This window comes from Pterocles gutturalis, unplaced genomic scaffold, assembly GCF_000699245.1.
Source record: "Pterocles gutturalis isolate BGI_N339 unplaced genomic scaffold, ASM69924v1 scaffold30271, whole genome shotgun sequence".
Classification (NCBI taxonomy): Eukaryota; Metazoa; Chordata; class Aves; order Pterocliformes; family Pteroclidae; genus Pterocles; species Pterocles gutturalis.
This window is the reverse complement of record NW_010098793.1, coordinates 26,476-38,580: the sequence shown is the minus strand read 5'-3', so window position 1 is coordinate 38,580 and position 12,105 is coordinate 26,476. Positions and strand designations below refer to the sequence as shown.

The window sequence follows — 12,105 nt, the reverse complement described above, 5'->3', positions numbered from 1 at the left end:
CTAGCTGTAAATGATCTTTATATGACTATATATTTTTTTTAATCCTTAGCGGGAAAGGTGACTCTCCTGAGGCCCGTGCGTTGGCTAAGCAAATAGCTACATCACTTCAGAATTTACAGTCCAAAACAAACAGGGCTGTAGCAAATACTAGGCCAGTGAAAGCAGCTGTCCATTTGGAAGGCAAGATTGAGCAAGCTCAAAGGTGGATAGACAATCCAACAGTTGCTGATCGGGGAGTAGGTAAGTGTTTCTGTGTGCTCTTCCCCTCCATAGCTTCATGGTTAAACTTGCTAGTAATTTTTGTGACTGAAACTACTGCTCGTGGGATGCTGAGGATGCATGGAATCTTTTCACTGATGTGGAAACCTGCAGGTTGTGGCTGGAGGTTCATAGCCAAGTCCTGTCTGCAGTATTATTGAGTCAAACTGGCCCGTGATTCTGTCTTCTGGAAAGAACAACTTTTGCGAAGGAGAAAGTGTGCTGTAGAACAGACAAACTTTAGACTAATCCTTGCTCTTATTATCATGCAAATATAGTATCTCAAATTTTAATACCAACTCCAGCAAACTGAGTAATTAAGTCCTTCAGAAAGGAGAAAAACATTCATAAACCTGACCTTAAAAATACCACTTGTATGGTTTCTGGGTTACCTGAGGAGAATGTTGCTTAAAGAGAGAGGTTATCTGAGAATCCAAGCATGCTATCAGCGGGCATATAATTATGGTTCAGGAGCTGCTCTACTGAGAGCTTATTGTTAACTATTTCTTAAATTTCTTATTTAGCTTCTTCTAATGCTATTGCAAGTAGGTAGATGAAGCTTGAAAACTGGATTCAGTAGCTTTTTCCGTAGCAGCTAAGTCTGAGTAGTGTAGTTATGTCTGGGCAGTGCAACTGATAATGACAAGTGGAAACATGCCTTATAAGAAGTAGTATAACTGCAGGCCTTTAATATCTCTTTCTCACACCTTTCCTGGTCTGTCAAGATAATTTATGTTGTGTGAATAACCAGTGACAGATCCTTGAATTAAAGATTCAGTGATGTTGATAGCTTGGAGACTTGTGAAGTGTGAACTTACATGCAATATTTTAAACAGAATAGTGGAGTTCCATGTTTTGAAACTTTTAGATGAGTAAATTTCATACTGAATGAGATGACCAAGGAGGTGGTAGATAGGTCTCATGAGAAGTTTTGGCAGTGGCTGAAAACCTTCCTCATTTTGATGTTTATCTTGAACATTGTAACCTGTGAGGTGGTTGGCTCAAAGAAGCACAAAACCTAAACTTAATTTGTTTAATTTTCAATTCAAAAGAAGCAAAGGTAACTTAAATCCCGCTTGAAGTCTGTAAGTGCCTAGTTAATAATGAGGCTTGCATACATACTGAAGGCTTGCTGAAGGAACCAAAGTTTCTCAACAGTGGGTATGTACCACAGAATTTAATCAATTGCTGTAGTAATACATATGGCAAAAATGTTTGTAGAGAGGCAGGATGTTGCAGGTCCTCTGACTTTAATAATTCAGGTTTAAGGAAGAAAAGTTCTGGTTGTAACATGATGTCATTGTTCAATTTTTTTGTTTAAATGTCTTTCACTTGCATTGGCTCTTGGCAGGGTGCTTATAGGAAAGGTATATTAAAAAATATAATTGGATATATGCTCTCTTTAGTCTGGACAGCAGTTCTGGTAGAATTTAGCCTGGTATTTTCAGTGTTATGCTAATGTGAAAATACTTAAGTGTTCTCTGCAGTAGTAATGACCATGTCACAGATAGCTTGGTGTGTTTGCAGTTATCCCAGGGTAGTGCTTCAGCCCAAACTGAATTTTGAAGTAAAAAGGCAGAGTGTGTCTTTTATTTTATAAACATGTGAGCCACTTTAGTGGTGTTAGCTGCTACAAATATTTGCATGCAGCCATATTGTGAATTATCGTAGTTAAGTGATGGCTAAAGTAATTGTATTTGGCAGATACAAACTAGGCAAAATGTACTGAAACTGGTGTGTAAAGTGTACTTGCTTGGCTGCACTTGACTTATGCAAAACAACAATTTAAAAAATATCTTGGAACAGTCCAACAGCACCAAACTTAGCTACACTAATAAGCTTTCTAAAATGATGGTGGTGGTGCTGAGTGATTCTTGGATAGTCTGTTCTGTGACAGCTTCCTTCTAGGTAGTTTCGAGCTTGATCATGATCTTAGATTACTTGTCTGATAGCATTGGTTTAAAATTGTTCCTCATTAGGCCTTTGAAGGACTTAATGTACAATGACTACTTTTAAAAGAAGAATACTGTTGTGTTGAGGAGGAGCATATTCTTGTGAAAGAACAGGAAGGTTCTGTAAGTGAATGAAGGGAATACCCATGCTAAAATAATTTTTTTTTTGCAGAAAAACTTTTGACACTGTGGGGGCTTTATAGGGATTCTCTCCCCTCCTCCCCCCCCTCCATCCTGGACATTTGAAACGTCTTACTCATGATTTCTGGAATCCTGGGAGTGTATTTTCATTTGTTTTCTACTTGGCTTTTGTCCTCCTCTTCCTGCTCATTTTCTAATGACTTGTAATGATGTGAAGATGAATTACAGTGTTTGGAATTTACATGTGCTTTCTATTGGAGTCAACAGATTAGTTATGTAGGAATAGCCTATAGCTGTAATGGTTAACTTCTGCCAGGCCATCCTAGTTAAAAAGAATGCATCTCTAGACAGAGCTGCTGTAATAAGCAAAAAGAAACTGGTGAGAGTTTAATTCCTCTATGGTTTGAGCTGCAATTGCTTAATGATAAACTGCAGAAGATCCTTTCTATTGCCTAGAAAGGTGTTCTTAAAAACTCAAGAATTCTGAAATGTCACTTCATAGTGCATCTGATCTATGCTTTCGAGTTTTTGTTCTACTGTATGGTAATGCAATGTGACTTCCTCTACTGTAGGCCAAGCAGCAATTCGGGGTCTGGTTGCAGAAGGGCGTCGTTTAGCCAATGTCATGATGGGACCTTATCGTCAAGACCTGCTTGCCAAATGTGACCGCGTAGATCAGCTGGCTGCTCAGCTAGCTGACCTTGCAGCAAGAGGGGAGGGAGAATCTCCTCAGGCCAGGGCAATTGCTGCTCAGCTTCAGGACTCCTTGAAGGTAAAAATCTGCTCTTGTGCAGTGAAATGCACAATATGCTGAAGTATTTGCACTCCTCTGATAAAGTGCTTGTGTGTGGGAGGCATCAGTAAGAACAAAAAAGTGCAGCAAAAACCCCTGTTGATTTAACTAAGATGCTTAAAGCAAACTTTCTACAGTAGAAAGTCATTGATATCATGCTGTAGGGATTAATTCCAAATGAACAATTTAGAAGTGAAAACAGAGTCTCATTTTAAAAGAAAATAGTATGCTAGCATGGCAAAATTGAGGGGCAAGGTCTCAAATATTGCTGTTCGTAGCTTCTGATGCTGCTTCAAGGAGTGCAATGTAAGCTTCTGGTATTTAAAATTATGCAAAAAAGTAATTCATTGATCATGCTTGTAAGACCATTTTATCTTAATGGCTGCCATTGTAATGGACTTTTTTTTTGCAATAAGAGGTTTTATGGATTTGAATCCCTGAAAACTTAATATTCCAATATTATATGGTAATAATTTTCCTTTTTTTTAAGGATCTTAAAACACGGATGCAAGAGGCAATGACCCAAGAGGTTTCTGACATTTTTAGTGATACCACAACTCCTATTAAGTTGTTAGCAGTAGCAGCCACTGCTCCTTCTGATGCTCCCAATAGAGAGGAGGCAAGTATACCCACGTGGTCTTTTGCCCATGTGAAGCTTCAGTTACTGTTTCATTTTGCCTGAACTGGTATTTTGAAAAATGGATCCATTTTTGTCAAGCTTGTGATATGTACTTATTAATTCTGACAGCATAACGATTGTCATGCAAATGTCTCTGGACTCTGGGAGAACGCAGATTGTGCTGTATATGCCTGGACATCGTATTGTCCCAGACTTCAGTAAATGGCAAATATTTCTTCCTGTGATGTTTGTACCATGTTGCCTTCAACATGCTAAAAATTCTTGTGCAAAAACTACTTACACACTAGTTAGTATATTGTGTATCTCAACATTATATAGGCTGATGAAAAATAGTCAAATTCGTGCCAAGACTGATCAAGAGATTTAACCTGTTCTCTTGCTGTATAATGTTTCCTGTACTTGAAAGCCACTGCCTGCATGTGAAGTATGTGAATGTCTGTGGCTGGCAGCTCTGTTTGGCTAGTTGATTTGAACATGATCAAAATGATTCCCAAGGCCTTGGGAAATGTAGCTTTATGACAGGATAGTTTTTTGTCAAAATATTTTGTGCCTTGAATACCTGAGGACTGTGGAAGGAGGGATTTTTTTTTCCAATGTGAAGCTTCAATTTTTAGGGTAAAACCCCATATATATCTTTCAAATGCAGTTACTTTTGTATTATGGATTTGAAGATTAATGTCTATGAGCTATAATAATTTCAAGACAGTATTTGTTACAGCAGTAGTCATCAGGAATTAGTCAACTTAATACCTCAAAGCTATGAAGTGTGGTAGTGTCCTTTGTTGCTCAGATGAGTTAGTAAAGAAAGTCCAGTAATGTAAAGATTAAAGAAACGAAATTGTTGCATCATCTCAGGAGTTGCATTAATGTGACTGTTATGAAGGTGTCTCTGGTATTTGACACTCTGAATAAATTATGGATTCTTTGGGGAAGTTAGGCTTTTTTAATGTATTTTTCTTTTCTGACAAGTAGGTGTTTGATGAAAGAGCAGCAAACTTTGAAAACCATGCTGCTAGACTGGGAGCTACAGCAGAAAAAGCAGCTGCAGTTGGAACTGCAAATAAAACTACTGTAGAGGGCATTCAAGCAACAGTGAAATCGGCAAGGGAACTTACCCCACAGGTTTGCTTTCTTAGTCTTGAAAGGCTATTAAAAGGGCTGGGGACGACTTCTGTGGAATTTTCTTTATGCCTCTGCTATCAGAGAAAGATGTTAATGTCAGCAAGGAACATAGTGCTGGCACTTAAAAGGGGAATGGCAAATATTTGTGTATGTGATACCAAGTAGAACAAACTGATTAAATGACATGTCTTACTCTTCAACTTTTGGACAGAAGCGTTACTGACTTAGCCTTCAAACAAAATTACTTTGAGGCTGAGTAAAATACGTAAGTGGAAAAAATAGTCTTTAATGAATATATTTTTGTGCTTTCAAGAAGTGTTTTTAAATTATAAACACCTTTTGATGTATAAGGACGTAACTGAAGTTCCAGAAAAAAGTATTTGTCAGCAAATTCCAGAAGCCCGGTGAATCTTCAGGCAGTTAGATTTTGAACTAGAGTTAATGAACTAGTATGCCAAATGAGGAGCTATATATCCAGTCCTGAAAAACAAAAGTATTTTCGGGAATATGTGTGATATCATCATATACTGATACTCCAAAATTAAAAATGGTTTCCGTTGGCAGGTAGTATCAGCTGCTCGTATCCTCCTGAGAAATCCTGGAAATCAAGCTGCTTATGAACATTTTGAGACCATGAAAAACCAATGGATTGATAATGTAGAAAAAATGACAGGTAAAGTAGGAATTTTTGTTGAAGATTATACTTGAGGCTAAGCAGCTGGTATAGATGTTTTCCCCATTTTGTTTGGATTGATGAAACATTCATAAGAGTAATGATGCATTAAAAATAAATTAAGACAAGTAGGAATGTGCTTTCTGATCCAGAAATAAGTATATGTTACAAGGTAATCAAAATGCCTTGCTTCATAGGTGTTTTGAGCTGCAGGGTGCAAATTAAGCTTTATTTCTTTCATGGGAAAGACAGAATACCACTAGTTTTGATGGTGATTGCTATTCTAGAAATGTACCACTCTAGCAACTTGAGTTTTTTTTCTACATAATCTTGGCATGTTGAATGAGGACAAATAATTAAGTGGGGCAAGAAAACATGTTTAAAATGATATAACAGCTCGATGAAAGCAGTGAATTAAATAAAGCTACTGATCTACTGAATCTTGCTGAGAAACTTAAATATTTTAGTCTTTCTAAAGTTCAGATCCTTTGCACTGGTCTGGTAATCTCCTGTCTTGGTACTACCTCTTTCGCCATCCCCATAATTAAATTGTGGGTATTCTAAATCTTAGCCCCTTGTCAGTATGTATCTTCCTCAAGTAAAAGCAGTCAGAGGAATATTTCCTTTTGAATGAATGGGAGACGTACAAAAACTACTGAATATGTTTAAAGAAATTTGGTGGGAGGAGGTAAGCTCTGCTGCATATACTGTGTAAGCCAGTTCTTGACTCAAGCAACATTCCATGGTACATGAATAAGAGCTTGGGATGCCATTGGTGGGAGCAAGCCTGATCATGGTCACTGTGATAGTGATGCCATGTAATCACAAGTAAAACTGCAGTAATACATTTGGTCTGATTTCCAAGTCCCCTTCTGTCCCTCTCCACCCCCCACTTTGGAAGTACTTTATTTTCTGGTTGTGAGCAATCTCTGGAATACCAAATATCCCTTTCCACAGATGAAACTAGGATATTAATTTGTTTAACTTTTATTCTAGGTTTGGTGGATGAAGCCATTGATACTAAGTCTCTGTTGGATGCATCAGAAGAGGCTATTAAGAAAGATCTTGATAAATGTAAAGTTGCCATGGCCAATATGCAACCTCAGATGCTGGTAGCTGGTGCCACCAGCATTGCTAGACGAGCAAACCGCATACTACTGGTAGCAAAACGGGAGGTTGAAAATTCAGAAGACCCTAAATTCCGTGAGGCTGTTAAAGCAGCCTCTGATGAGCTAAGCAAAACTATATCACCAATGGTAATGGATGCTAAAGCTGTGGCAGGAAACATTTCTGATCCTGGTAAGGATTCAGTCAGCTGATTTCAAATACATTTTTTTACTGGTTGAAGATGATGTGAAGTAGTGGTTATTTGGTCTTGTGTATCCCCTTTTATGCAAATGTTGTGTACACTTAAATCCCAGAAAGGTGAAATCAAGGTCACACCACTAACTGCTGAATCCTTCTCTTATTTTAGAATGCAGTCAAAGACCTTTGGCATATTCAAGGGAAAAGGATTCAGCCTTCTAGTTTAATATGTGATTTTCTGATCTTTATTAGAAGTATTTGTCACTAATTATCAGTAATACTACTCTATATAAGAAAATATTATCTAATTTATTTTAGAATAAATGTTGTTCTGGGAACTACTTTGGCTATTGATAGTGACTATTACTCAGACCAGGTTTTATTTTATGCATGTTGCATATGACAATAACATTCAAAATGTAAATCCACTGTAAATACACATTTTGAGTTTTTAAACATAGGTTTTTTTTACATATATATGTGTACATGGCACAGTATGTTATAGAAATAATTTTTGGGAGTAGTGTTGCAGTTCTAAATATTACTGAATGTGGTTAAAATGGTAATGCAATTTTTGTTTAGGTTTGCAGAAGAGTTTCTTGGATTCTGGATACAGAATTCTGGGAGCTGTGGCCAAAGTCAGAGAAGCCTTCCAGCCTCAGGAACCAGATTTTCCCCCTCCTCCTCCTGACCTCGAGCAACTTCATGTAAGTGCAGCAGAGTTTGTAATACAATACGCGTTGTCATTGATATGTGTGGATTATTTTTATTCCTTAGAAATAAAATGCATTGTCTGGCCAGCCATAAATGCAAGTAGCCTTAACTCTAAAAAATACCAATCCAGGTTTCAAAAGAAGAGATTAAAACATGGTATTTCTTTTATTATGGAACACTTGAAAAACTGGAGGAAGGCAAGAGCTCATGCAATTGTCTTCCCATGACATGACCTTTATGCAACCTGTGTATTATTCCATTACCCTGAATAAGATTTTTCCCTTTCTTAGCTGACTGATGAGCTTGCTCCTCCAAAACCACCACTTCCAGAAGGTGAGGTTCCCCCACCCAGACCACCACCACCTGAAGAAAAGGATGAAGAGTTCCCAGAGCAGAAAGCAGGAGAAGCTATTAATCAGCCCATGATGATGGCTGCTAGGCAGTTGCATGATGAAGCTCGGAAATGGTCTAGCAAGGTAAGAACTTATGTGTCTTGTGCTAAAAGGGACATATATATATGTATATTTAGGATCAGTGTCCAAAGTCAGTTGCCTCAATGACAAAGAACAGTCTTTTATAGACCAACAGAAAAAACACTGCCGTGGGAGGAATTAGGAACCCTTGCAAGTTCAGAGTGAGCTAGGGTCAACAGTTCTAGTACTCAGAATTGCTAGAGTGCTTTATTAACATACCTCTGTGAACACAAATGTGCCATGTATGCTAAGCTGTTTGTGATCCTTGATGCTAGTATTGCCTGGAGAGCCACTAATACTTACGCCTTTCTAGGCTGACAAGCTGATTGCTGTATTTAAGTGACTTTGAAAAGTCTGTATGGATGTTGCAGATGCCAGCTGTGGGAATAATGATCTGGTTTGTCTTAATTCTGGAAGGACCTGCAAGTTATTTTGCAGTTAATCTGGTGTGTTTATGATTGGAAAAGTGACCATATATAGATGGCCTGGTGTTATTATTTTTTGTACTGAGTCACACTCCCTATTGAGGCCAAAATCCTTTATTTCCTTACCATTTCAGTGCTATGACAAAGCAGTGTGAACTCGTCAGTCTTATAAATGCTAATAAACTTTTTTGCTTTTCCCTTTTTTTCCTCAAAGGATTATATTTTTCCTCTGGTAGCAACTGAGTAAGCTTCTGAGATGTAGGCTTATACAGGTATAAATTAAAAATCAGAATTCGTTTTTTAAAATATCTGCTTTTTTCCCCACCAAATTAATGGTGAATGAGAAGATAAACTTGAATAGCTTACCGAATCAACTTCAGTGCTTTGTGCTTAAGGAACATTGGTTTGGAAGTACAGATAAAAATACAAAACGTGTCCTGCAAATCTGTTTGAGTATCTCTTCCATAAAATGAAAAGCTCTATTTTCCCCCTATACTTCTGGATATACCAAATACAGATTTATTTGGCACAGTATATATATAAAGTATATTATAAAGGCTCAGTACTGGAATGGAGTAGTCATCTCAGAAGGTAGTTTTCAGGCCAAAAACCTTAATTTCAGCTTCCTAAAAGTGTTTTGATGCTTGAATCCCCAAATAGGGAACTTAATACACAGTAGGTAACAAAATGCTTGTATATGTACTATATACATAGTAAATGTATATCATGGTGGAAGGATTGATGGACAGTACTCCTCAGGAATATGGGTTAGACCTGGAAAGACAAATATAAGGTCTTGCTCATACTAAATCACAATAGACTGTGTCAGCGGTCTTCTGCTTTTTTTGCCCAATTATGTTAGTCTGCTGGTACTTTCTAATGTGTTATACTTACAGGGGTGTACAGTACTAAGCCTGTAAAATTTTTTTGGTAATGTTCTTAATTCTTTTAAGAATTAAGATCAACTTGGTTTTTTTCTGCTTTACAGAAAATCCACTGAGTGGATTCTGGGCTTTCATGTACTCCATTTTTCTCCTGGAGCACAAACCGAACACTGTCTGTTGTTTTAGCTTTCACTGCCTTTCTCTGTCATTTGGATAAATCAGAGAATGAGGGATATTTGGAAACTTCTCATTAGATTAAGACTTGAATTAAGTTGTCTTTGAGGATTACTTGATTTGGCAGCATATAAAAGTTACAACTTCCTTCTATGTGTTTTTTGTTGGTGTTGATGTTTTTCTATAAAAGACCATATCTTAAGCAAAACACAGTTGAAAATGCGTATTTTTTGATAACGGTAGTTTGACTTTTATCACACTGGGTTTTAGTCAAAGAAATACAGTTAGTTAACTTGTAGAATGTTTTTGTATTGAAATGCAGTTGTTTTATAAATGCCCATATTGTTGTTATACCATTTACCTCTTCCTTGTGATCTACCCTAACACAATACTTTTGCTTGAATCCTCTTTTCTTTTTTAAGGTAGCAGATACGACATTGTAGCAAAACAGTATCATAAGCTTCATAATCCTCTTATTCTACTAATTCTGTTTCAGTCAAGAACCGTAATATTCATAGCATCATAACATTCAGTATCACCTTCTCTTTTCATAACCCAGTTTTGTTCTTTTTCATGTTATCTGCGGTATTTCGATGCTCACTTCTACAGTGTCCCCCACCTTACCTTTTTTCCCGCTACAGCAAGCAGTGTCAGTGTTTTTCTGTGATCCTGCTGCTATCTCTTCTTAGCACATATGTGTGAACAGGCTTCTGTACAAAGCTTTTTATCTGCATAAATACTACAGTCATCAGCTGCTGTGCCTGCTTCTGTGCAGTCAAAACAGCTTTCATTGAACAGGAAATCCATTCATGTCATCATTGTCTTGCAAGGAAAAAATGTTGTTCTGCAAGTCAGCCTCTGTCTGTACAAGCTGTGTGCTCAGATGAAGTGTTGCTGCATCTTTGAATTGTAACTTTTCAATATTTTTGGTAACTTTGGTTCACAGGTGAAATGTTTGTTTCCTTCTGCTAATCTTGTATTCCTTCCCCTTCTCCCTCTGACCTGATCCTAGAGCCGTCTTGTTGGATCCTGAGATACCAAGAGGATGTTTTGGTCACTAAAACAGCTCATTTCATGCTCTTCTACCAAATTCTGCTTCTTGTACTAACTGTCCCCTGTTTCTCCACCCTTGCTGCCACCTGCAAAGCCTGATGTGACTGTGATTAATGAAGCGGCTGAGGCTGGTGTAGATATAGATGAGGAGGATGATGCAGATGTTGAATTCACTCTCCCCTCTGACATTGAAGATGATTACGAGCCTGAGCTGCTGTTAATGCCAACCAATCAGCCTGTTAACCAGCCCATTCTGGCTGCTGCTCAGTCTCTACATCGGGAAGCAACCAAGTGGTCTAGTAAGGTACTCCTGAGTCTCCCCGGGGACTGATCCGTGTGCATCCAGCCATTTGGAACGCTGACACATTTGCATCACTCAATCCCTGCTGGGCCTCGCCATTCTGAATGAATAAGTGTGTCTGCACTTCATTTTTAAGGACTGAGAGTGGCTTCACAAGTTTGCTAGATCTGTTTGTCAGTGCTGGATTGAAGCTTGATTCGGGTCACCTATTAATATTTAAAGGCTTCCTCTCCCTTTGCATCTGCCTGTTCTTTTTTTCTTATGGCAGTTTTCAGACTAGGGGGTTGTCTTCCCACTTCCACCTGTTCTTTTTTTCCATTTATTTGGGCTACCTGGGAAGCCATGGTTAATGGTTTCTTAATGACTTCCAGATACAGCAGAGTATACAGCATTCGAGAAGTCATTTAATGTGTCTATTGTGCTTTGCCTCCATTGGCACCCTCAATTAGAATACCTTCTGACAGGGAATGGCTTTGTATGGCAGCGTTTATCAAAGAGGACTGACTGCTGGCTTGCACTTGGCTGTATTGCAAATGCTGGTCTTGAGAGAGTTCTTTTACAAAGAAGCTGCACTGAATGCTGTTAGCTGCTGAATTGAGATTGTGTGATTGAACCAGTGGAAACCTAATATGAGGTTCAGACATTCACAAGTAGCCTGTCTCTTCTGTCTAAGCACAAATGTTTGCAAGACTGGTCACTTTTTATAGCATGCTGCAAAAAAAAAAAAAAAAAGGTTGGTGTCCCATAACAAACAAAGGTTAGGGAGGTGTGTGTATGTATACGTATGTGTGTGTATATATTTACACAGATATACTAAACTATTTTAATAAAAAGGGCTTTTAAAATGTTCTTGTCCTTTTCAGATTCTGATGCTTGGATAACTTGTTAGAGGGCTTCGTAAATGACACTGGTCCTAATTTCTTGATCCTTCTACGTGAAAACATGGAAAAGCTTTGTGTTATGTCATTTGCATCCTAAATGGTTATACTAGCAAACTGTTTAGCTATTAGGTCACGGTAATAAATAGTTCAGCTTTTTCTGTCACCTGTATCCTTAAAATATCTGGGATATCTGTTTGAATTTGCTAGTAGTAGTGAGTCATGGAAGTATATGCACAGGGACAGAGATTACATTTGCTAAATTGGGTTCTTGCTGTGTACTCTTTGCTCTGAACTTCATCAGTCATTAATTGTGGAA

At 37.9% G+C, this 12,105-nt stretch overlaps 1 protein-coding gene across 1 annotated transcript in view; it reads left to right on the top strand.

Annotated features, from left to right (window-relative positions):
- VCL (vinculin) overlaps nt 1–12,105 on the top strand; it is a gene marked incomplete at its 5' end in the record, with an annotated part of 38,420 nt that overhangs the window by 22,926 nt on the left and 3,389 nt on the right. Inside the window, 8 exons of the mRNA XM_010074251.1 lie at nt 50–240; nt 2,924–3,123; nt 3,635–3,763; nt 4,757–4,906; nt 5,471–5,579; nt 6,576–6,878; nt 7,467–7,591; nt 7,889–8,074. Of these exons, the coding sequence (XP_010072553.1) occupies nt 50–240; nt 2,924–3,123; nt 3,635–3,763; nt 4,757–4,906; nt 5,471–5,579; nt 6,576–6,878; nt 7,467–7,591; nt 7,889–8,074 (1,393 nt within the window). The remainder of the gene's footprint in view (nt 1–49; nt 241–2,923; nt 3,124–3,634; nt 3,764–4,756; nt 4,907–5,470; nt 5,580–6,575; nt 6,879–7,466; nt 7,592–7,888; nt 8,075–12,105) is intronic.